Genomic DNA, 25307 nt, shown 5'->3' with positions numbered 1-25307 from the left:
ATATACCCTGCCTTTCCTTTGGGGTTGCAAGGTGGCTTCCACTTCATCCATTAAAACTGTAAGACCTCAAGTAAAAGTGACTGTTAAAAACACAACACCAGCAGCCCCCATGCTTGTGGCTCTCAACTTAGAGTCATAGAATCGTAGGGTTGGAAGGAACATCCAGGGTCATCTAGTCCAACCCCCTGCACAATTTTATTTATTTATTTATTTACTTATTTATTTATTATATTTTTAACCCGCCCTCCCCGCAAGCAGGATCAGGGCGAGGTACAACATTGATTAAAATACAATATAAAAACAATAATCACAGCATAAAAATCAATAAAACCATTCCAAGACGGGGCAGCCCTGCACTCCTGCCTGTCAGCATACAAAAAGGGGAGTTAGTAGCAAAGAGAGTACTGTACCCCTTTTCGGGGCAGCCAGCAGTGGACCCTCCATAACCCCTCATAGAGGGAGACCGGTGGAAGGCTCAGCACTGATGGACTAAAATCAGCCTCCACCATATGCCTGGTGGAACATCTCTGTCTTACAAGCCCGCCTAAATGATACACGATCCTGGCGGGCCCAAGTGTCCTCAGATAGAGAGTTCCACCAGGTTGGGGCCAGGACCAAAAAGGCCCTGATAGAGGCTAGCCAAGCCTCCCTAGGGCCAGGGACCACCTGTAGATGTTTTCCGGTTGAACGAAGTGCAGGAAAGACACTGGCAACAATAGCAATGATGGCAAGACAGCATCAGGATCCCCAGCCAAACTGGAAAATTGCACCCTGACTCCAAAGTAGCGAACTGCATTACCCTGGGCATGTAAGTAGGGGCCACGAGAATTAAGCCCTGAGCTCTAAACACTTCTCACGAAACAATCCCACAGCACTTTGTAAAACCCTCCAAGGAGGACGTGCTTCCCTGTGTCATGAGAAAGCCCATTCCACAAAGTGGGAGCCACTGTCAAAGGCAAGCAGGATGGAGTGGGGGAGGGGGTGGACTAAAAGATGTCAACCCAAAGAGTACAGTTGGCACACAGGAACATATGGAGAGAGGCAGGCCTTTAGATTTATTAGTCATCTCTCCAAATTTTCCCAAGGCAACACTCCAAAACTGAGCGGAAACCTACTCAATTCAGCAGGAGCAGTCCCCGCATACAAGCCGCCTTCTGCCTGCCCGGTTCAGTGAGGTGCAGAAGCACGTGGTGGTCTCTCGGCTCACCTGGCGAGGTGAATCGCTTGGTGTGAATGGGGGACCCCCCCCCATGTGCATGTGACTAATTCCCAGCAACGGCATTGGGTCAGGGGCTAAAGCCATCCACAATTTCAAATAGGATCAACTTTAAAAATAAAGTAAGAAACGGCTATTATTTTTTTCCTCAAGAAAAAAGCTGTGTAAAGGAATGTTCAGCATGAAAACATAACGTTCGAAAGAGGCCAGGAATGGAATCAAACTCCTGAGCTCTGTAGAAAGAGAGAGAACTGGCGGATCCACATCCGTTGAATATCCAGAAATGGGGTTGGCTCTGATGGGAGAGGTCTGTGTGAAGGTTCTTCAGCACCACGTGAGCCAGAGCGGAACAAAGCCTGAAAGACCAAGTAGGCTTCCAAGGTATGAGCTTTCAAGGGTCAAAACTCTCTTTACTCTCGAAAGCTCATGTCTTGGAAATCTAGTTGGTCTTTGAGGTGCTGTGAGACCCAGATCTTGCTCTTTGACTGCAGACCAACACGGCTACCCACCTGAAAAAACAGAATGAAGGACGTGTGGTGTGCAGGTAGGGGGCCGAGCACAGAGCCGTAGCCCCAGGGTGAGGGGGAGAAGTTCTGTCGGGCATCCCATGGCAGAACCCACTAGAGGTCTCGCTTGGACCGTACAGTGTCCTGGAACCCTAATAACCAGAGACTTGAAAGGGAGGAACGTAGGAGTAAAGAGTTCTGTGCCAGATTCTCAGGCCTTCTTGTCGAGGTCTGTCCTCTGCCAGCTGCTTGAGGGCTGTGCCTTGGCCTTCCCTAACCTGCGCGGTGTGTTTTCTCTCCCAGTTGTTACGGACGAGACCCTCAGCTTCATCCAGAGAAGCCGCCGCCTCTTGGTCGTGCTGAGCCCAAACTATGTCCTTCAGGGCACCCAGGCCTTGCTGGAGCTGAAGGCAGGCCTGGAGAACATGGCCTCCCAGGGCAGCATCAGGGTCATACTGGTCCAGTACAAGGCCATCAAGAAGAGCAAGGTCAAGGAACTCCGGCGGGCCAAGGCGGCTCTCACGGTCATTAAGTGGAAGGGGGAGAAGTCCAGGTATCCCCGGGGAAGGTTCTGGAAGCAGCTGCTGGTGGAGATGCCGGTGAAGAACAGAGCCAAGAGCTCCGTGGAGGCACAAGAATTCTCCTACCCTTCCCTGGAAAAGCCTGATAGGGGGCCAGGAGGAGGGAGGAAACAGCTGATGCTGAACTAGGAGGATCCTAGTCAAGGGTTTTGAGAGCGTCTGGAAGAAGCTGCCCCCATCCCAGTGCTCCGCCTGAGCACCGTTTGCCAGGCCTGTCTGAAAGAACGCCCACGTGCGTTTGTGTGCCTGGGGCCCCCCTGTTGGTGACGGACCCACAAAGCCACTGCTGGGTTTTCTATCCCACGAGAAGGCAGGTTCCTTTCAGGCAGGGCCCGTGCGGTCTTTGGCGTGGGATTGTGGGGGAGTTCTTGCCTACGTGGAGGACAGAGACCGCTGTTGCCCTGCCTTGCTCTTGAGTTTTCTGACTAGAGAGTCACTGGGGGATTTCACTTCTGTTTGGACAGGATGAGTCCTGCCCGAGACACCGTTGGAAGCCGCCAGTCCTTGCTTCCAGCACCAGCCTTTAAAAAACAGGGATCATGTTCTATTATGTGTCTCCCTAGATAGAATGGACATTACTTGTTTGGAGGAACTCGATTGTTAACCGTGTGCAGTGCATTTGATCAGGGATCCCTCCATAGCAGCCACGCAGTGGAGGCACACCGCAATCCTGAGCTCTCAGATCCTATATTTTTATGTTCTTCTCCACCCCTCCCCCGAGAAATCCCACAGCTCTGTTGCCACCTAATCGTTCTCCAGAGGGCAAACGCGGGGATGACGTTGGACTGGCGTGCCATCTAACAGTGCCCCAACTAGCGGATCCTGCCACAAAGCTGGCCAGGATTCCAACAGGTTTCCTCTGAGCCATGCTCTTCTCCACTCCCCCCACCCCATTTCTCACCCCAGCACAAACCACAGGAGTGGCGGGGGCGGGGGCGTGGAGAAACACCTGTTAAGAAGGTCCAGTTGACTTTTGGAGCAAGTTATTCTGCACTGTGGCACAAAAAGTTTTGTCTCACTTGACAGTTGCATGTATTTGCTTTCCCTTCTAACCTACAAGCAGGTTAGGCGATAGGCTCTTACGCTTGTGTTCAGTATTATTTCCCAGGCCAGGGGCATTTAAAATGTTCTGTCCAAGTTTACAGACAGCTCCCGTGGGCTCCATCTCACTGGCTGTCATTCCTTAGGTCTGCCAGTTGGCTGTGACGCAGTCTCAGCTTCCCAACCTTTGTCTTCGTTGCTTTACCCTCCACCCCACACACATCACAGATCTGGGGAGAGCTAGGCTGAAAGAGACTAACCCTGGGGTGACAGCCTTGGATTTGGTTACAAGTGCAGGACATGAATGAAAGACAGAAGGGACTTGAGAACGGAGCAGACCCCATAAGGAAGACTGGGAGCTCCCCGGTTCTCTTCCCTGTCAGGATGGGTGTTGGAGTCTTGAACAATAGGACAGTTAATGGCTGCCAGGGAGGAGGGTGAAACACACAATTCTTGCTAGAGAGAAACAATGAGCTGAGCACGCAACTCGCACTTCAAGAAGTTCAGGGCAGTGAACACAGTTCTCTGTTCCCTGCTTTGTCCTCACCACAACCCTGCAAGGTAGGTTCAGTGGAGAGCAAGTGATTTGGTCGAGATTGTCTAGGGAATGTCACGGCAGTATGGGGATATGAATCCAGGCCTTCCAGAGGTTAGTGTGACGCAGTAACTGCTATGCTGCACAAGCTGTCTGTGAGTGAGCTAGGATAACCTGCACAGAGCTGTGGCTGAAATAGCTTGGAATTTGTGGTTCGGGCAGGCGTGGCAGGATAACAGCTCCGGTTAGCTCATGAAAATAAGTTGGGTTGCCAAAGCTACCCAGGAAGAGCCACCACTGCTCCTTCTAGGTATACACTGGCAGTGCTGCTTATGTACCCCTCCTTGGTAACTCTGAAGTCAGCCCTCAGTGCCTGCAACCGAGCACACCAGTCCATGCACACTACTGCACGCGGTACTAAATCCAGGTTTCTCTCTGCCTAACTTGTCAGGTGGCCTTAAGCTTCCTTACAGTGTAATAGTTAATGGGTTCAAATCCCCACTCTGCCACGGAAGCGTGCTGGGAGACTCTGGACTGGTCAGTCTTGGTGTGACCGCACCCACTGGGTTTCTGTGAGGATAAAGTGGAGGATGGGGGACCCTTCTGAGCTCCGGAGGGAAGTGCACCAAAATCTAAACGAGGCACTCGCCCAATTTACGTGGTTTCTGATGTGCATTAGTGGTAGAGGCACACACTCTTAAACGGTACACCTGCCTTCTGGCCGGCTGTGTGCAAGTATGCCCCTCCGATGCAGGGCTCCGCTTTAGCCCACACTGGCCCCCTGGCCTTGAATTACGGTGTTGCTCTCTGCCTTGAAGCATCAGTGCCCAAATCTTCCATGGGAGGGGGATCCTCCTTGGAAGCCGAACCAGTGAGGGGTCTCTCAAGCCACCCATTCCATTTGCTCGTTCATTGGTTCAGTTTTGTTTCCCCTTCCCCTGTCTGTATTTTCTTGTATCATCTGCATTACAATGTGACCGTTTTGGTTTTGTTTCAATAAAATGCTTATTTTGGTATTTTCCTTTATTGTGTGTTCAGTTCCTTCTCCATTTTTCACATTTTCTTTTCCCCATTTTTCTATTCCTTCTGGTCCCGATCACTCTCTGCCCCACCACTCTGCAAACTACAATGGATCCACTAGAGACGAGCTCCTCTCTGCTCCAAAGGAGCTTGTAAGCCCGAAAAGATGCTCTGGCAGCCAAGAGCCTGCATCGCCCACTGATAGAGCCAGCTCCGTGTAGTGGTTAAGAGCAGCAGGACTGTAATCTGGAGAACCGGGTTTCATTGGAATTTTTATTTTATTAATAGAATTAAAAGCCCAGTAAAAAAGCCAGAAAGCAAAAATAAAAGAAATAGTAAAAGAAGCTTACAAGAAGGAAGAAAAGAAAACAGAACTTAGAAATAAAAGAAAACAGTAATACATATTTCATTTCAATTCTTCCCTACAACACTTATCTTTTTAAAACAAACATCATACTTAAAATTTTAATCTCCAAAGTTTTCCACTACTGCCTCCCTTCCAGTTATTTCCCCCCCAGATTTACCTTCTTAAAGATCAAAGAGCTTTGATCTTGGAGAACCAGGTTTGATTCCCCACTCCTCTACTTGTAGCCAGCTGGGTGACCTTGGGCCAGTCACAGCTCTCTCAGAGCTCTCTCAGCCCCACCCATCTCACAGAGGAATTATTGTGAGGATAATAAACAACACACTTTGTTAACCACTCTGAGGAAGTGATAAGTTGTCCTGAAGGGCGGTATATAGGCCCAAGGTTATTACAGGAGTGGAGTGGCTGATTCGGAGGTAGGGGGTGAGAGCTGCACCCTTCCCCACAGCACATTATGGTCTGGGGAACTCTCTGCTTCATGATATAGGTGGACTGGCATTGGTAGAAATCTTTGCTCTGGAGTGTTCCCTTTCCTGCCACCTTTAAACAGCAGGGGGAAAAAACTTTTGTAATAAGCATATGACAGTTTACACGGGCCATAATTCAGTGGTTGCATATAGAATGTCCCTGGTTCGACCCCCAGCACATCTCCAATTTATTTGTCATTTTTAGTCCACCTTTCTCACTGAGACTCCAGGCGGATTACAGTGTGAGACAGTACAGTTAATTTCAAGGTCATTTCAATAAACAGACAAGACTAAAGCTATTGTACTTTGGTCACGTCATGAGAAGACAAGATTCTCTGGAAAAGTCAATAATGCTAGGAAAAGTGGAAGGCAGCAGGAAAAGAGGAAGACCTAAAACCGAGATGGCTGGACTCAATAAAGGAAGCCACGTCCTCCAGTTTGCAGGATCTGAGCAGGACTGTTAAGAGAGAGAACGTTTTGGAGGTCTTTCATTCATAGGGTCGCCATAGGTCAGAGACGACCTGACGGCACATCACACACACACACACGGGCTATACATGCAAATTTGCAAAGATTTAAAACCACCAGAAATCTGACACAGAGTTGAGGAAATGCTGAAACGGACTATTAGCCATTCTAATGCTGATAAATTAAAACAATATTTAAAAACAGAACTACCCAGTTGGATCACAATTCAGGCAACAAATAGTACATAGTAGCGCGTAGCAGTAAAGTCTGTGGTCCCTGCCTCTTTACTGATACATCTCTCTGAGACAAAGGTGGTAGGAAAGGCCCTTCCCTGCCCATGAATTGGTCATTAGAGCAGATAAAGCTGAGCCAGATGGTCCAGTGGTCCAAGAAGGAAGGGCCATGGCTCAGCAATAGTTCACAAATTTCGCATGCAGAAGGTCCCCGGATCAGTCCCTGCTGTCTCCAGTTCAGGGAGCAGCCACCAGCCAGAGGCACTTGCTCCTCTGCTCGCCCTTCTCAAAGCTGAAAAGGCACCATGTTGGTGTGGGCTATTAATAATGTGCCATCAAGTCACACCTAAGTCATGGTGATCCCCCTCAAGGGGTTTTCAAGTGAAGAGATGAGCAACCCTGGTCTTCCATTCAAAGTACCAACCAGAGCCAACCCTGCTTAACATCCCAGCTATAATGAACTCTTAACGCAGCATGCATATAGCGTTCTTATGGATATGTGCAGAAAGCCCTCAAGCTAAAGGAGAGGCCTTCTGGTTCCTACCGCAAGTAGTAGATCCAGAGGCGTTAGCTGTGTTAGTCTGTAGTTGCAAAAATAGTAAAGAGTGCAGTAGCACCTTTAAGACTAACCAACTTTATTGTAGCATAAGCTTTCAAGAACCACAGCTCTCTTCAAAAGATGCATCTGACAAAGAGAGCTGTGGTTCTTGAAAGCTTATGCAACAATAAAGTTGGTTAGTCTTAAAGGTGCTACTGGACTCCGTACTATTTTTGCACCACAGGTAAGCATGTGCTGTGCAGACTTCTGACTGCCATTGTGCAGAGATGGGTGTCCCCTGAGAGTCCTTCACTTTATGCCAGTAAGCAAAGCAGAATGTTGGAGGGAAATGCAGAGGCCCCCAATCCAAGGTGCCTTGCAACTTATCCGTAGTACAGCAGTGGTCGCTCTGACAGAGTGCAAGCAAAACCAGCTTTCAGCGGGGGCGCAAAGGTGGTTCTGGGCTGCTGAAGGTGACTCCATGCCCAAAAACATCCCATGTAGTGAATTAGCATGTCAAGGAAATGGGGCCTAGCCTAGTGTGACATGCCTGTTTTCGATGTGCAGAGGCTTTTCCAGTCGTGGGAGGCTCCACTTGATGCTGCAATGTGCAGTCCCAGGCTTACGAGGCCATAGAATCAGAGATATTCCAAGCCTGCTTGCTTCTATCAAGACCTGGAGCGGGCAGTGACTACTGACGATGGCCCTGCTCTAGGCCCTGTTTTGCCCAGCCCATTCATGCCCCAGGCTGCCCTGGAAATGGTGTCAATGTATTCTGCACGTTTGTTGGGCTACGGAGCTCTGGCCTGGGGGCCTGGAGTCACAGGAGATTTCTCCCTCTCTGCCAGTCCCCCACACTTCTAAACAAGGGAAAATCTCTATGGAAGTTTCCAGATTAAAATTATTACAATGCATCATCAGGATTAGAGATTGGCACGAACGGGGGGGGGGGACCCAAACGATGTTCGTTGTTCGTTGCCATCCACGAACAGGGATTCACGAATATCGATGAACATGACCTGTTCATGAACATATTCGCAGTTGGAGGTTCGTGGGAGCCAGAACGGCCCCCTTGGGACTTAGCTGAACTTGAGCCGGGAAAGGCATGATCCGTGGGTCTCCCCCTTTCCTGTCATTTTCTCTTCACAGGGGCAAAAACTGGACTGTCTGCAGGAAGCTACTTTGAGGGGTTACAAACTGACCTCCCCAATGTCCAATACCCACCAAAGTTGCAGAGGACATAGTCCTCACTGTCCTCTGAAGACCTCCCAAGTTTCAGAGAGATTGCGCCCCAGAAAAGGCATGATCATAAGAACATAAGAACATAAGAACATAAGCAAAGCCATGTTGGATCAGGCCAGTGGCCCATCCAGTCCAACATTCTGTCACACACAGTGGCTAGAAATCCAGTGCCATCTAAAGGACTGTCAGTGAGGCCAGGACACCAGAAGCCCTCCCACTGCCTTCCTTCCAGCACCAAGACAACAGAGCACCACCTCCCCACAAAGAGAATACCATCTATCTCCTGTGGCTAATAGCCACTGATGGACCTCTGCTCCATATATTTGTCCAGTCCCCTGTTGAAGCTGGCAATGCTTGTAGCTGCCACCACCTCCTGTGGCAACGAATTCCATGTGTTTATCACCCTTTGTGTAAAGTAGTATTTTCTTCTATCTGTTCTAACCCGACTGCTCAATAATTTCATAGAGTGCCCACGAGTTCTTGTATTGTGAGAAAGGGAGAAAAACACATCTTTCTCTACCTTCTCTAACCCGTGCATTATCTTATAAACCTCTATCATGTCTCCCCTCAGTCGTCTTTTCTCCAGGCTAAAGAGCCCCAAGCGCCTCAATCTTTCCTCATAGGGAAAGTGTTCCAACCCTTTAATCATTTTAGTTGCCCTTCTCTGTACTTTTTCCAGTGCTATGATATCTTTTTTAAGGTGTGGTGACCAGAACTGTACACAGTACTCCAAATGAGGCCTCACCATCGATTTATACAGAGGCATTATGATACCGGCTGATTTGTTTTCAATCCCTTTCCTAATAACCCCTAGCATAGCATTAGCTTTTTTTATGGCAGTCGCACACTGTGCTGACGTTTTTAGTGAGTTATCTATCATGACTCCAAGATCTCTCTCTTGGTCAGTCTCCGCCAGTTCAGACCCCATCAACTTGTATTTATATTTTGGATTTTTGGTTCCAATGTGCATTACTTTGCACTTGGCTACATTGAACCTCATTTGCCACATGGATGCCCACTCTTCTAGCCTCGACAGATCCCTTTGGAGTGCCTCACAATCCTCTCTGGCTTTCACCACCCTGAACAATTTCGTGTCATCTGCAAATTTAGCCACTTCACTGCTTAATCCCAATTCCAAATCATTAATAAACAAGTTAAAAAGCATTGGACCCAATACCGACCCCTGTGGCACCCCACTGCTCACCACCCTCCACTGTGAGAAGTGCCCGTTTATACTCACTCTCTGTTTCCTATTAATTAGCCAGTTTTCGATCCACAAGAGGACTTGGCCCTTTATCCCATAGCTACTGAGCTTACTTAGGAGCCTTTGATGAGGAACTTTGTCAAAAGCTTTCTGGAAGTCAAGATAAACAATATCTATCGGGTCTCCCTTGTCCACTTGTTTGTTCACTCCCTCAAAGAACTCTAACAGATTGGTGAGACAAGATCTTCCCTTACAGAACCCATGCTGAGTTTTCCTCATCAGCTTTTGGTCATCAATGTGCCCACTAATTTTATTTTTGATAATAGTTTCCACCAACTTACCCGGTATTGACGTCAGGCTGACTGGCCTGTAATTTCCCGGATCTCCCCTGGAACCTTTTTTAAAGATGGGGACAACATTAGCTACCTTCCAGTCCTCAGGAACAGATGCAGAGTTTAATGACAGATTACATATTTTTGTGAGGAGATCTACAAGTTCACACTTGAGTTCTTTCAGAACTCTTGGATGTATGCCATCTGGGCCCGGTGATTTATCAGTTTTTAAATTATCTAGCAGTCGCATAACCTCCTCTCTCGTCACCTCAATGTGACTCAGGTCTTTCAAAACCCCTCCCAAAGTCAGTGCTTCCGGAGTGGGCATGCACTTCTTATCTTCCACAGTGAAGACAGAAGCAAAGAACGCATTCAGCTTCTCGGCCATTTCCCTATCACCCTTTAGTAATCCTTTTACGCCTTGGTCATCCAAGGGCCCCACTGCCTCCCTAGCTGGTTTCCTACTTCTAATATATTTAAAGAATTGTTTATTGTTTTTCTTTATGTTCTTTGCAATATGCTCCTCATATTCCCTTTTTGCCTGTCTGATCACAGACTTGCACTTTTTTTGCCACAGCTTATGCTCCTTTTTATCAACCTCACTCCGACTAGTTTCCCACTGCCTAAAAGAATCCTTTTTACCTTTTACAGCTTCTATTACATTGCTTGTTAACCATGCTGGCCTTTTCCTAAACCTATTTGTGCCTTTCCTAACCAGCGGTATATATTTAATTTGAGCTTCCAGGATTGTAGTTTTAAATAGTCTCCAAGATTCCCCAAGTGTTTTGACCTTTTTTACTTTCCCTTTCAGTTTCTTCTTCACGTACCCCCTCATCTCAGAAAAGTTACCCCTTTTGAAGTTAAACATGGCTGTGTTGGTCTTATTTGGCAATTTCCTATTTATACATATGTTGTACTCAATAACATTATGGTCACTGTTCCCAAGTGGTGCAATCACATTTACATCTCTCACCAGGTCTTCAGCATTACTGAGGACCAAATCCAGGATCACCTCTCCCCTAGTAGGTTCTGTAACCATCTGTTCCATAGCACAGTCATTGAGACAGTCTAGAAACTCACTTTCTCTCCCCCGATTCGAACACCCATTGGCCCAGTCAATGTGTGGGTAGTTAAAATCACCCATTACAACACAGTTTTTTTGTTTAGCAGTCATCTTTAATCCTGTCATCATTTTATAATCCTCCTCTATTTTCTGATCTGGAGGGCGATAACAAACTCCCACAGTTAAGTTTCCATTTGGGCCCGTAATTTCAACCCATAGCATTTCCAGAAGCGAATCTAATTCAGTTACCTTCTCAATCTTACTGGAATGTATACCTTCTCTGACATATAGAGCCACCCCACCACCAACCCTTCCCTCCCTATCCTTCCGATATAATTTATATCCAGGAATCACCGTGTCCCACTGATTTTCCTCATCCCACCAAGTTTCTGATATGCCCACAATGTCTATGGATTCGCCCAACACTAAACATTCCAGCTCCCCAATTTTACCTCGGACACTTCTAGCATTTGTATATAAACACCTGTAACTTCCCCGGCACACTTTGCCTCGAGACGTAGTTAGGTCATCTGCACTGTTTGTCTCCATCTCAGTTGACAACTGAGATCCATGGGTCTCCCTCTTTCCTGTCATTTTCTCTTCACAGTGGCAAAAATTGGACAGTCTGCTGGAAGCTACTTTGAGGGGTTACAAGCCAGAAGGAAAGCCAGAAGGAGTTCAGACAGAGTTCAGACAATCCATGCCTATGTTGCCAGGGGAATTGATTGAAAGGTGGCAGACTGTCTGGCTTTACGAAGGGCTGACCAACGCCACAAAGAGGGCTTGGAACGAATACATGTTCTCCGTGAACGGGGCCTCACAAACAGCTTGCTCGCGAACAGCGGATTGGGCTGTTTGTGACTTTTTTTTGTCCGAATTGCTGTTAGTGCCCTTCCCTAATCAGGATAAGAAATTTTCTTGTGGGTCTTGGCAAAATATAATTTTGCGAGGAGGAAAGAACGGCCAGTCATGAGTTGGAGAAAGGGAGGGGGGCTGTCTTTTCGTGAGTCAGTGATTTCTTCAGGTCGAGCAAGCCTTGCGGAGCACTCAACTTTGCACACGTTCTGGGGAGAAGACTGTAGCATAAGAAGTTTTCCTCTCCAGGGCTTCCACTCTTTACCCTGAACCATGTCAGGGCTAAAATCTTCACATTTTAAGAGAGGTTTAGGCGGCACGGAGAAAAAGTCCTTAAAAATCCAGGTAACGATGAGTTTGTGAGACGTGAACGAGAGAGGCACTTCCAAGCTAGCAGGGCTGTCCCGGATGCCCCGGTCCCCATGTGCCTGAATTTTGTAAAAGAAAAACTTTTACAGATTTATATGACCCCTGGAGTTCTGCACGCAGCATTCCCTCCCGGCGTATGTCTGGTGAGGCTGAAAGCAGCAGAACCATGTCTTCAAAGGTGCTTCTGACCCAATGTCTATAAAGGGGCTTGGGGGGGGGGCATTTGAAGTCGCAAAGGAGCGCTGAAGTGGGGCTGCTGATGCTTCCTCCTGCCTCTTTCCTCTTACACTTGCTGTCTGTCCTCGTACCAGAGATGAACCCTGCTTAGGAAAGGCACCTGGGCAGGGGCTGAAGAGGGAGGGCAGGGTAAGTTCTGGTGCTTCCACCGTGCTTAAGTCAGGCACACGCTGTGGACACGATCCAAGCGGGTTCACTTTTGAAGACACAAGACCACGTCATCCCCACGTGTAGTTTTGTCCATGGAGCCAAAGTAGTTCTCACAAATGAGTCGTTGCTCAGGCTGATTGGCAGCAAGGAACGGATCGAGCGTCCCTAATTCTGCCTCTGCTCCCTTTTTGCCGGGGGTGGGGGAGTTGTGGGGACATCTCCATTCTGCCCAGCCCAGGGGGTCTCCATGCCAAGAGAAAACCTGCTTGGTGCATCACTTTGTCTTTGTTCCACTCAAGCATGCTTATCCGTGGGCTGGGATTGTTTCACAAGCAGGGTACAGCTGGTATAAGACTGCAGGCCTGTTCTGTGAGTGGATCATAGAATCATAGAGTCACAGAGTTGGAAGGGACCTCCAGAGTCATCTAGTCCAACCCCTGCACAGTGCAGGACATTCACAACTATCTTTCCCCCCCCCTCCCCACACACACAGCCCCTGGCTATAATGCATGCCAGCTTGGGGGATATTTGGAGGGGCTCTGAGTGTGTGTGTGGGCAGGCAGGAAGGGTGGCATCAACTGTTGACCCATGAACCATGAGAACAAGGTTGAAAAGGGGGTCAGCTGGTTGTGCCAGTCCTTGCAGGGAGAAATGAGGATCGTTTAGAAATGGGCTGGCCGATCTTGGGGAAATCCTGGAAGAAACGGAGAAGCAGATTTGCAAGCAAAGTGGGAGAAGCTGAAGGGAGGGAGGAAGGAGCCATAGCTCAGTGCTAGATATCTGCTTTGCATGCAGTAGGTCCCGGGTTTGATCCTCGGCACTTCCAGTGTTTTAAAAGATTGGGTAGAAGCACAGCACAAACTCTGGAGCCTCAAAGACCGGAGGAGATCGTCACAGCTCTGTATTTAGGCTGTGCCACAGCCGGTGATGGATGGTGTGCTTGTGGCTGAAAGGTCTTCAATGAAATGCCGTTACAGTTTTTTTTTTAAAGTGCAAGTAAAGGAGAAAGCCCACCAGAGGCTCCATTCCCTCAAGCTCCGGCTTTCTCCGTGCAAAAAAGTTCTCGTAGAGAGGAAGATTCAAGCAGCTGAGAACCCTTGAAGCCCACAATAGGAAGAGAGAAAACGGAGAAACAGAGTCCTCGTTTCCTCAGCTGGCAGTGAGAATAAACTGGGCCCAGCTCCTCCGCCAGGGAGGGAGGCAGCACCACACGTGAGAAGTGTTGTCTGGGCATCACTGGGCAGAATGGGGGTGGCATAACAGACAACACACTCTGTGTGTGACTGAGGCTGCCCCTTAACAAGCCCTGGTTTTGTGTGACTTGGCAACTGCCACCTGAATGGCCCCCTGGTAGCAACCATCCTTGAGGAGGGGACTGAAGCCCTGCCCTCAAGTCATAGCTGACTTATGCCAACCCCTGCTGGGATTTTCAAGGCAGGAGACTTGAATGGTGGTTTGCCATTGCCTGCCTCTGCAACCCTGGTCTTGTTTGGAGGTCTCCCATCCAATTACTAACCAAGGCCGACCCTGCTTAGCTTCTGAGACTGACAAGATCAGGCGCTCCTGGGCTATCCGAGTCAGGACAGCACCACAAATACTGTGTGCACCCCAAAGAGAGGCTTCAGCCATCTCCTTCTGCCTTAGTCACCATTTCTCTAGAGAGAGGTAGTGAAGATTGCCAACCTTCTTGTTGGGTCTGGAGATCTCCTGAACTTACAGATTCCAGAGATCAGTTCCCCTGGAGAAAATGGCTGCTTTGAAGGGTGGACTGTATGGCATTATACCCCACTGAGGTTCCTCCCCAAACCCAGCTCTCTGCAAGTTGCACTCCCAATCTCCAGGAATTTCCCAACCTGGAGTTGGCAACCTTAACCTTTGTGAGGCTTTAGTCTTCTCTGTAGGGGTACAGAGAACCACAGTGGGGTGTCCTCCATGTGGGCCATTGCATCTGGTAGCACAGCTCTGATGCCCCTCTTCTCGCTTTCCCGTTAGATATCACCGAAGCCATTTTCGACTTCATCCAGCGGAGCCGGAAGATGATCGTGGTTCTGAGCCCCGACTACTTGCTGGAGAAGAGCATCAGCATGCTGGAGTTCAAGCTGGGCCTCCTCTGCCAGAACCACATCGCCACCAAGCTCATCGTGGTCGAGTATCGGCCGCTCCAGCGGGCCCACCCGAGCATCCAGCAGCTGAAGGAGTCGGTGACCTTCGTGACCTGGAAGGGAGAGAAGTCCAAGCGATCTGGCTCCAAATTCTGGAAGGCCTTGCGCCTGGCCCTGCCCCTGCGGAGCCTGAACACCACCATCTCGGCGTGGAACGAAAGCTGCTCTTCACACTCCGACATGAGCCTGGACCACATCCAGAAGAAGGAGGGGCGCTTGAAAGGGCAGGCCGAAGAGCAGAGCTCCAGGCCAGGCATTCCCGTTCAAAGAGGGGTGGCTCCCCTGCCCCGAGTCAAGGCCAAAGGGCACCCCAAGCCATTCCTAGCTTGCCGGTGCTGCGTGGCGTACTGCAATGGCAGCCATAAACTCAGGAGCCAGAGTCACAGGTCGGGCAAACCCAGGTGGGAGGCGCAGCTCCGTAAGCCCCTTGCTGGGGAGCCAAAGAGACTTCCACACCAGAACAGCGCAAAGGTTCCTTCTGCCGCACCCCAAATGCCTGCCCTCAATCTCCACCAGTGCACAGACTTGTCCAACAACAATGACTTCTATGTACTCTAGCCAACGGCTTGTAAGTGCTTCTCCTGGCCCCAGAGAGGAGGCCCCTCAGGGAGGGTTGGCACAGGTCCAAATACCAGCAGGATGCAACTCCGCTTGATAGCCAGAGCTGTGGGGAGGGGGGGGGGAGATGGAGCGTCAAGTGGCTGGCTGTTCCGCAGAGCTTCATGAAGGTGGGGCCTGCCCACCAGCAGTTGAGAAGTTCGTCTGGCATTCAGCACTTTTTCCTACGCAGCTTCTGGAAAGATAAAGAGTGGTTGAGGCGCCCGAAGCATTCTTTTCAGGTGGTTTTTCAAAGGTCTCTATAACTCCACAAGAAGAGGAGTAAATATATGATGGGAATGAGGATGTTTACCTAGGGAGTGAGAAACAGGTGAGAAGTTAGTTTCAAATAAAGGAGCATCCTATGCACACAGCTGGTTGTACGGGAGGCCCTGAGCCCCTCTTCTGCGTGTCCTTGGCACAAATGAGGGCAGGATGTGGATTACGAAGCTTTAAAAAGTGAGATTTAGGGCCAACCTTCTCAAGTTCGTCAAGGGTTGCGTCAGAAAAAGCAGGAAGATTATTTTGGTGAGAAAGGAATCTAGCAATTTGCGGGGGGGGGTGGATTTTTACACTGAAGACGCACATTCTGTTTTTTTGCAATGGCCCATTTGGAAAGATTTCAAATTTTCACTTTGCCATCATTGCTGTATTAGAGACATTTTGATAATAAATAATTTAAAAGCCTGCTCTTTTTAAAGAAGAATCTGGATTTTTGAAGAAAAAATAATAATGGCAGAACCTTTGAAATAAAACTGTTTGAAATTAAAATTTCATTTATGTGAATGATTGAGCAGCGTCTCGATATCCTGGTTTCTCAAACGAGTTCCTCTCCAGAGGCCACGGAACATGCATGGCTTTGTGGAGGGCGGGGGGTGGGGGAGCAGCAAAAGCTATTTTTCAGACATTTTATGCAAACTGATTTTCTGATACGGCCATGTCTGAAAAATTCAGTGAAGTTCTGCCTGCAGAATACAAGGCATACCAGGTATGTTTGTATACGTGCTGATGAAAGGGATGGATTTATTCTGCCGACTAAGGTTCCCAGGTGCCTGCTGGTGGCGGGCAATCTCCTGGGATTTTGCCCCCAACCCCCCAGAGATCACCCACCACCACCAGACATGCATGTTGTGGTTTGCTCACACACACATGCTCACAGTGCTTGCGTGATGACATCACTTCCGGAAGTGACATCAACACGCCAGTCACAGGAGTGCTCCCACGCTTTGGACTGTGGGAAGGAAGTGACATCGTCACATCCCCCCCCCCGGAGCGTGTTCAGTGTGCACTTTCCTGAGTTGTCTGTTGGTGCACACTGAGCATGCTTCTAGTGGGTTGCAACGATGTCACTTCCTTCCCGTACCCCAAAGTGTGAGAGCACTCCTGTGGCTGGTGTGATGATGTCACTTCTGGAAGTGATAGCATCATGCAAGCACGGAGTGTGTGTGCATGAGCGAACTGCAACATGCTGGAAGCACGAGGAGAATGTCAGGTCTCCGCACCTCCCCGAAAGGATTTGGAAGACCACTGAATCATGCCACGTTATTCTCTCTGTTCTGTAGTAGTAGGGCTGGTTGCAGAGCAGCCCCCAGAGGGACCCACAAAGCAGGTGACCACCAGCTGACCCTCTGTTGCAGAGCGGGTCATTGAGTGTGTTTGTGTGTGTGTGTGTGCCTCCTTCTTGCCTGAACATTGAACGGAAGTCTTAGCAGGATCCCCGATGGAAACAAAAAAGGGCCCGATCCAGGTGTTCTTACGCAGCATCCAGCCATAACGGTCTTCTGCTCCTTTTCCCAAACGGCTTGTTGATGCTCTTGTATGGCTGGTTTTTTCGCTAGCGCGATTCCTAATCTTAACAGGTATTATTTATGGACGGAGGTTTTGCTATGATGTCGCCAAGGTCTTTGCACTCCTGGCTTCCTTTGGAACTTGTGATTTATTGGGCATTTGGGGGTAAAGGGGCTGGCAGGGCAAGGGGCAAAGTGGGCACGGCAACCTTTTGTGTTCAGTAGATCCCAGAGGGCTCAGTGCCTTTGCTGACGGAAACTCAGGACTGAGTCCTGTTTTGGCACCTTAAAGAGAAGCTGATTTAGTGTGACAGAAGCTTTTATGGGCCAGAAGCTCATAAATGCTGGCCCAAAGGGCCCTTGCCCACAAAAAGTTCCTGCCACTATAAATTGGTTCGTCTTTAAGATGTCACAAGACTCTTTGTTATTCCATACACTGAACAAATCACGTGCAGAAGTTGGGTGGGAGGTAGAATTTGAGCACAAAAAAGCAGGTTGTTTAGGGGCGAGACATTTCTTCAGACATCAGAAGAGTTAAAAGGTAAGTTACGGCAAGGCAGAGAGATCAGTAGGAAAGGATCCACTGAAAGCGAAATGGCCGGTCTTTGTAAAGTGGAAGCCGGTGCCACCCCCTGTATGGAACCCCGAGAGACATGAGGGGGCAGCTGGATTGCTGGTATAAATCAAAACCTTGCTCTGAGTTGACCCTTTACTCCCGCCTCTGTTTTCCTGGAGCAAATTGCCTGCTGTGACCGAAGGGCCCTGCTGACCTGCAAACACTGCTCCGTTCGGCCCTCCGAGGCATTTCGGTGCCCAGTGACTGCCCCGGGTCTCTCTCCACCTGGCGACGCTCCCCTGGGCCGCACCACACCTTCGAAGGGTTGTTTTCTTGCTCTTTTGGTCCTGCTGCCACCAACTGGCCATTTTGGGGATTACCCACCAAGAGGGCCAGTTCTCCTACCTTCCCTTCCTGGCTACTTCTTGCGTCTCCTGCTAACCAGAGTCTGGTTTCCACGGGGACAACTCACCATACTTGTGCAGTCTCGAGGAAATAGTGATGTAGCACTTAACCGCTTCCTTTTCTGTGACCCCAGTTTCGAATAACAGGTTCCAGTGGTTGAGGTCTATGAGGTGCAAAGAACAGCTACCATCATTCAAAATAGTAAAGCATTTATTAGAAGTAAAAAGTCTGCACACAGGCTCTCTGCACAGCAACAGATTGAGCAAGGAGTAGAAAATAAATGTGTAAATGTGCAAGTCCTCTGTCCCTCACCTCATACATGCCCTAGCTCGTCTTATTCCAAGGCAGGCTCCAGCACAGACGTTACAGTGTTCTAAATTTCCCAATACCTTGGAGTCTTTGTCCAGGCAGCCACTTCTTTGTCTATTCCATATGGCAACAACAGCCATCAAGATGGAGCTCAAGCGTGAAAGCTCCTTCCACCAGATGGAATCAGTACAGACAGACTTGCAAAATTGACCCCTGTTGCTCCATGCCAAGGGAGTTTATTTCTTCTGTCTTTCCACACCCATGCGGGTCAAAGAATCCTTTCCTGAAATCTCCAGGAAGATCCAATCTAGCCCCTTGCACCCCCAAGTCTTTGTGTCCCTTCTAGGTGGCAGTCAGATTCCAGCCAAGGTGTGTGCTAACCATTTAATTTCCTCCATCCAGAATCCATTCGTGTTTCCAGAGCTTTGAAGGTTGGTACTTGAGTGATGCTTAAAAGCAATTAGCTTCCTCTTTCCTGCCCGTCTTCTGCCAGGAAAGAGAACAAATTAAAGCTAAAGGTGGGGGGTTGTGTCAAATGAATTTTTACACACACCCTGAAGCTAAGATCCAGGAATAAGAGAGGAAATATGTTCGTAACAGGAGAAACATGAGCTAAATGTCCTTAATTAAAATGGATAAATGTTACCACTGCCCAGGGGGATCTGGAAGGATCCACCTTTCCCTAAACCCATCACTGCCACAAGCTATAATTAGGTGACTTCAGAAACAAAATATACATTTTTCTCATGCAAGTATGGGTCAGATAGTTTGTGAATTAGAGATGCTGCGAACTTTGCTGCTAATTTGTTCAGTGGCAAAAATATTGTGCTTGACACAGCAGTGGCCACTTATGCGCTGAGCCACTGCTGTATCAAGCACAGTTTGTCTGTCTGCCATGTGCCTTGAGCAGCCACCAAACTGCTTTTCAGCTGTGCAGCATTTTTGAGGCTCCGTAGCAGGGCATCTGCTTGGTACCCAGACGGCCCCAGATTCAATGGCCGGCATCTCCACTTAACAGGGTCTGGTAGCAAGTGATGTGAAAAAGACCTTTCAGGAGACCCTAGAGAGCTGCTATCTGTAGAAAGCACGGGCCTTGATGGACGTGTCTGGTTTAGTATATGGCACCTTCATGTGTGTTGATTTCCGTGTGTTAGCGAAGCTTCATTTCCCTGACCTTCGAGGGCTTCTGTACCCACACAGTAGGTGACATCAATTCCACCCCAGGGCCATGTATGGTCAGGTCAGGTAATTAAATGACATGGGCTGAGTCTGTGCAAAAATGTACCTGTGCAAAATAACTTCAATTGCATGGACTTAAATGAAACCAATGGTAAAAATACAGTGCTTGTAAGTTATAATCCCTGGTTGAGTGAGTGTTTAGGAGGGTAGCTGTATTGGTCATTTGAGTGAGCAAATCACTCAACCAGTAAGATCTGAGTCCAGGGGCACCTTAGAGACCAAGAAGAAGAAGGGAGCTCTGGCTCTTAAAAGCACAGACCCTGAAAACCTTGTTGGTTTCTAAGGTGCCCCTGAACTCAAAACCTGCTGGTTGAGTGATTTGCTTACTTTCTATTTAAATGACTGGGTGCCGACCAGCACGAGGAGGCGGTAATTAGAAACCTCATTGGGTTGTGTGAGAACGCACAGGCATGAAGCATTGCCGATTGCGCGGCACTGTAGCATTTCAGCATGTGGAAAGCAGTCGGGTGAATACTTATGCGAAATATTCACGAGCAGCCAAACGGATTGATAAAATCGGCTCCCTCCTCATGACTGTCAAACAGACTGCGAGCCAAACTGTCGGCACGAGTTCGAACATCCCTTGTGTGAATGTGGGCTCGGGTCTCATGAGAAATTATACTTGTGTGGGGCATAAGGTTGCCAGGTTCCCTTACCCTCCAAGCGGGCGGGAGGGGGGACCCGGCACTTACTTTTACTATCTTCTTGCACGCGCGCATAGAACGTGCATGCTCCTAGCAGGGCATGGTCGTGCCCAGTGTCAGGCATGGTCCTGCCCTTTACTTGGGGCCAATTTGGGCATCTGTGATGCATGGGAGCAGGGCCGCCACTGGGTGCAATGATGCCACTTAAGAAAGTGATGTTGTTGCAACCAGCAGTAGCGCACTGGCTTGGGAGATTTTTTGCCTCCTGGGCCGGTTCCCTGGGCCTGATCTCCAGTCCCCACTGGCCAGGTGTGTGTGGGGGGGGGGCAATAGCTGGGAGCAAGGGATGATCTGTGCCCACAGGGAGACCTGGCAACTCTAGCAGGGGGAAGTGGGGAGTGATGCTTGATCCCCATCTGAAGCTTTCATTGGTCTGATGGGATCCACTCTGGCCCCAGATAGCACATTCTGCATCAGAGTCATCCTGTGCAAAGAGTCCAGTAGCACCTTTAAGACTAACCAACTTTATTGTAGCATAAGCTTCCGAGAACCACAGCTCTCTTCGTCAGCTGCATCGTCATGGTTCTCGAAAGCTTTCGCTACAATGAAGTCGGTTAGTCTTAAAGGTGCTACTGGACTCTTTACTTTTGCAAGTGCAACTGCAGACTGACACGGCTAACTCCTCTGAGTCCTGTGCACAGTTATACAAGCTGAACAAATGGACCAGTTACCTTTAAAAGGAACTTTTTAAAGCCTGATAATCTGTGGACGCCAACAAGGAGGATGTTCAGAATATTTTTTCTAGGAATAGGTACCACACACTTGTTATGGCTTGGGGTTTTTTCTTTTCTTAATAATCATGAACTAGACAAAAATGATTAAAAAGAAAATCCATCCGCCCTGGGTATTACTGAAGCGTTAAATTAAAACTTTTTGCAAGGACCAGAAATAGCTTAAGAATGGGGTGGGGGAATATCAGTATGATCTATATTATTTAAAAATGGGGGTGGGGGTAAGAGGATGAGATATTCTTTATGAAATAGCGCTGGGTAAAAGAGTCGCACTTGTCTCCCGGCTTGGTTGCCTTTCAGAATGACCTTTATTTCTCTGACTCGCACGGCAACCCTCTCCCCTTCTTAAAGAGATGCAACCCGAGTCCGTCTATTTTTCCTGCTCAAAGCATGATTAATTATTTCCTCTGTGGCTGCCGAGCGAAGCAGCCTCCCAATGAATTGACAATGGATTCCAGAAGGTCCCCCGGAGATGTATTTTGGGACAAGAATGTGGGGGGTGCTATTTTTGCACCATTCCTCAGCCATGACTTTCTCTCCCAAACAGTATGTGCACAGTCCCCGATGTATAAGGAAGCTAGAAATAGGCCTTGCCTCTGCCCCCGGGAATGAGATTCATACATTGCATCTATTAAGAGTATCTTTCAGGAAGAAGAGAAGACCAGAAGCCTTTCAGAGAAACAGCTGTTCCAGCCCTCCCCTTTCAAGATTCCGTCCACAACCTCAGGGCAGAGGATGTGAGCAGCAGCCGCCTGTGCCGGCCAGACCGGAAGCCGAGGCCCTGGACAGGAACGCCTGCAAGGAGGAGCTGGTTCCAAGCAGGACCTCCCAAAATGAACCATATTTATTTCTCAGCCTTTACCTGAGAGTCAGATTTGCCTGCAGACAATTCCCGGTTCCATCGTTGACCTTTCCAGCCAAAGGATCTCAGGTGTTTGGAAAGGACTTTCCAGGGCTTTTTTTTCTGGGAAAAGAGGTGGTGGGTTGCCAGCACAGAGGGCACCTCTTGGTGGGAGGTGGTGCCCCTGGTACCACATGTGCGCGTGCAAAGTGCACACGTGCCCCCAGATCCAATGATGTCACTTTGGGTCAGCTGGAACAAGGGGGGAGTTTTGTAAAGTTTAAGTCACCCTCGGCGAAAATGGTCACATGGCCGGTGGCCCCGCCCCCTGATCTCCAGACAGAGGGGAATTTAGATTGCCCTCCATGGCAGCACGGAGGGCAATCTCAACTCCCCTCTGCCTGGAGATCAGGGGGCGGGGCCACCGGCCATGTGACCATTTTCCAGAGGTGCCGGAACTCCGTTCCACCGCGTTCCCGCTGAATAAAAGCCCTGGGCCTTTCTCTGCCTGAAATGCTGGAAAGCTGCCACTCATCGGAGTAGACTGTGCCAAGGAAATGGATTGATTTGGTGTAGTGCAGGTGGTTGTTCTGGAGGGATTTGGCACACGTGTCGGAGCTGGAGGCCTTAAAAGATGCCGAAAAGAGCTTCCCGGGAAAGAGGGGGTGGGGCTTGGCTTTTGCTGAAATGAAGCTGGTAGTCCTCGGGGACAGCGATGGAGCACGGGGGTTTGCATCCTGGAGGTCCAGAGTTCGCCTCGGGAGTCTCCAGCTATTTGGGTCTCAAGGTCTGCCTTGGGAGCTGCTCCTCATCAGGGTAGGACTGGGGAAATTGAGTGATGTGGTGCAGGGCATTTTCACTGGTGCCTCTTTAGAGCAACTCAGTGGTGGGACACACACCATGCCTGTAGCAGGGTAGCTCCGATTAGTAGCAGCAGGGCTCATTTCGAGGGGAAACGCACAGGAACGCAGTTCCAGCAGTTCCCCAAAAAGGTCACATGTCAGGTGGCCCCGCCCACCTGACTCTCTGCCATTTGGGCCTGCATTTGGACCGAAACGGCCTGTATCGGGCCTCTGACGGGTGGTGGATCACTCTCCCACTCATCATCGGCCTGATCCTGACCATTTGGGGTCCCTTTTCAGCCATTTTCAGCCCCTTTTTGTCATTTTAGGCCCAATTTCGGCCCTGAATGGCCAGGATTGGGTCCAAAACAGCCAGAATAGGTGATGCCAGGGGGTGTGGCATATACAAATCAGTTATACTAATGACACACTTCTGGTGATGGCAAGAGGCGTGGCATATGCTAAAGAGTTATGTTAACGAGTTCCTCCTGCTCTTTTTCTACAAAATGACCCCTGAGTAGCAGCAAATCTGCAAAGCCTCAGGTAAGGAGGGGTCTTCTCTGGCCAGGGGCTGGCTGGACTCAGGACTTCATGTATGGAAGGCAGGTGATCCCAGGGGAGGCGCTAAGGGCTGGCAACCCCCCACGAGTCTTTGCGGGGACAGAGACTTGCTGGAATGGCATCCTGTGGCATCATGATGCCATTTCCAGCCATGTAACCAGAAGTGACATCACCAGATGTTCTAGAATCCGAAAGTGTCTGGTGAGGCAGTGACATCACTTTTGGTTATGAGGATGGAAATGATGTCACAGCGTCGTTCCTCCCCGTGCATTTGTCCCCTGCTGCTCACTGATGGTGAACATCTGAAGTTCGACAACCTCTTCTTGGGAAAACCCTTTCTCTGCTTGGGGCCCAGCATAGCCATCACCATTCAGTCAGAGTAGCCAATGCTGTGCTGATGGACCAGGCTCTGGGCTGGCCCAAGAGCATGTGCAGGGTGGAGGAACAGAGGACTGCATGCATGCCTGCACCCAGGGCTTTTTTTTCTGGGAAAAGAGGTGGTGGAACTCAGTGGTGGAACTCGGGACCCCACAATGACGTCACTTTGGGTCAGCTGGAACAAGGGGGGAGTTTTTTAAAGTTTAAATCGCCCTCGGCGAAAATAGTCACATGGCCGGTGGCCCCGCCCCCTGATCTCCAGACAGAGGGAAGTTTAGATTGCGGCGCAGAGGGCAATCTCAACTCCCCTGTCTGGAGATCAGGGGGCGGGGCCACCAGCCATGTGACCATTTTCAAGAGGTGCCGGAACTCCATTCCACCGCATTCCAGCTGAAAAGAAGCCCTGCCTGCACCTTTTCTTTGCATCCCTTGCTCAATCCACTGCTGTGCAGAGTATGTGCCTGGACTTTTCTTTTTCAATAAATCCTTTTCTCTTTTAAATGCTAGTGGTCACTCTTGAACTGCATAGACCCCCACTATTCAAACACACTGTCAAGAAATGGGCGCCAGGGGAAGGGAGGGGGTTGGTTGCTAGATTGTTATTTCCCCGGGAGGGTGCAAGTGTAGCAAGCTGTCCCCCTGGTAATCAGTTGCTGGGTAGAACAAGATGTGGGCAATCGGCAAAGCCTTTAAATGGCAATGTGTGAAGGAAATCACATGCCAGAGAATATTCTGGCTCACTTGGCAGGAAATTACAAACCTGACCAGATGCTGGATATGTATTTAAGGAGAAGGGTGAGAAAATCTCTTGGAAGAAATGGATGGATTTGGGAGAGTGGTGCATTGACAGGATGAAACTTGGGGGGTGACTGCTGAGTGCCAAGACATCTCAGAGGGCCGAAACAGAATGTGGCTTGCTTGGGTCAGCAGTGCCATTCCCCCACAGGCACAGTCATTTATTTATACTCAGGGCTTTTTTTCTGGGAAAAGAGGTGGTGGAACTCAGCGGGTGGCCCTTGGAGAAAATGGTCACATGGCTGGTGGCCCCGTCCCCTGATCTCCAGACAGAGGGGAGTTTAGATTGCCCTCCGTGCCGCTAAGCTAAACTCCCCTCTGTCTAGAGATCAGGGGGCGGGGCCACCAGCCATGTGACCATTTTCAAGAGGTTCCAGAACTCCGTTCCACCGCGTTCCAGCTGAAAAAAAGCCCGGTTTATACTTAATCCATTCTTTGCCTTTTCCCCAGTGACTCTTGTAGTTCCATTTTCCTCCATGTTATTCTCACAACAACCCTGCGAGGTAAGTGAAGCTGAGGGCATGGAACTGGCTGAAGCAAGCACCATGGCAGAATGGGGATTCGAACCGGGTCTCCCAGATCCTAGTCTGACACTCCAACCACTGTGCCACGCTGGCAAGAATGCACCCGAGGGTCTTTGTCTGCCTGAGCGGCAGCCCAGTTTACGTGAGATGGTTGCCAGCGCAGAGATCCACAGGTGCAGGAGGGGTTTTGCCTCTGCAGACTGTCAATGAAGCCAAGCCTTCACGCTCAGTCATGGGAGAGGTTGCCCGGGCACGGCAGCTGACGGGACTGGGCTATAGGCTGACTTCTGGGTCATTTCAAAGAGCATCACTCAGGCCTCAGCTTCCATTGTGAGCCCAACCCTTTTAAGCAAGGAAGTTCAGTTGTCCCTTCTGCAGTGGCCACTAGAGGGCAGCGTGGTCTCCTTCAAACGTGGTTTGTAGGGAAAGGAGCTGGTTTTGCTTCGCTGCAGCCC

At 49.4% G+C, this 25307-nt stretch overlaps 1 protein-coding gene across 2 annotated transcripts in view; it reads left to right on the top strand.

Moving 5' to 3' along the window:
• IL1RAP (interleukin 1 receptor accessory protein) overlaps positions 1-15141 on the top strand; it is a 107551-nt gene extending 92410 nt beyond the window's left edge. The window contains exon 11 of one of the 2 annotated variants that reach the window (XM_054983666.1): positions 14414-15141. In XM_054983666.1, the coding sequence (XP_054839641.1) occupies positions 14414-15141 (728 nt within the window). Of the gene's footprint in view, positions 1-2025; positions 4901-14413 lie in introns of those variants that run through there. The other variant, XM_054983667.1, reaches the window with a different exon arrangement.
• Positions 15142-25307: the final 10166 nt, after the last annotated feature.

This window comes from Eublepharis macularius, chromosome 6 (genome assembly GCF_028583425.1).
Source record: "Eublepharis macularius isolate TG4126 chromosome 6, MPM_Emac_v1.0, whole genome shotgun sequence".
Lineage (NCBI taxonomy): Eukaryota > Metazoa > Chordata > Lepidosauria > Squamata > Eublepharidae > Eublepharis > Eublepharis macularius.
This window is presented reverse-complemented; position numbering and strand designations above follow the sequence as displayed.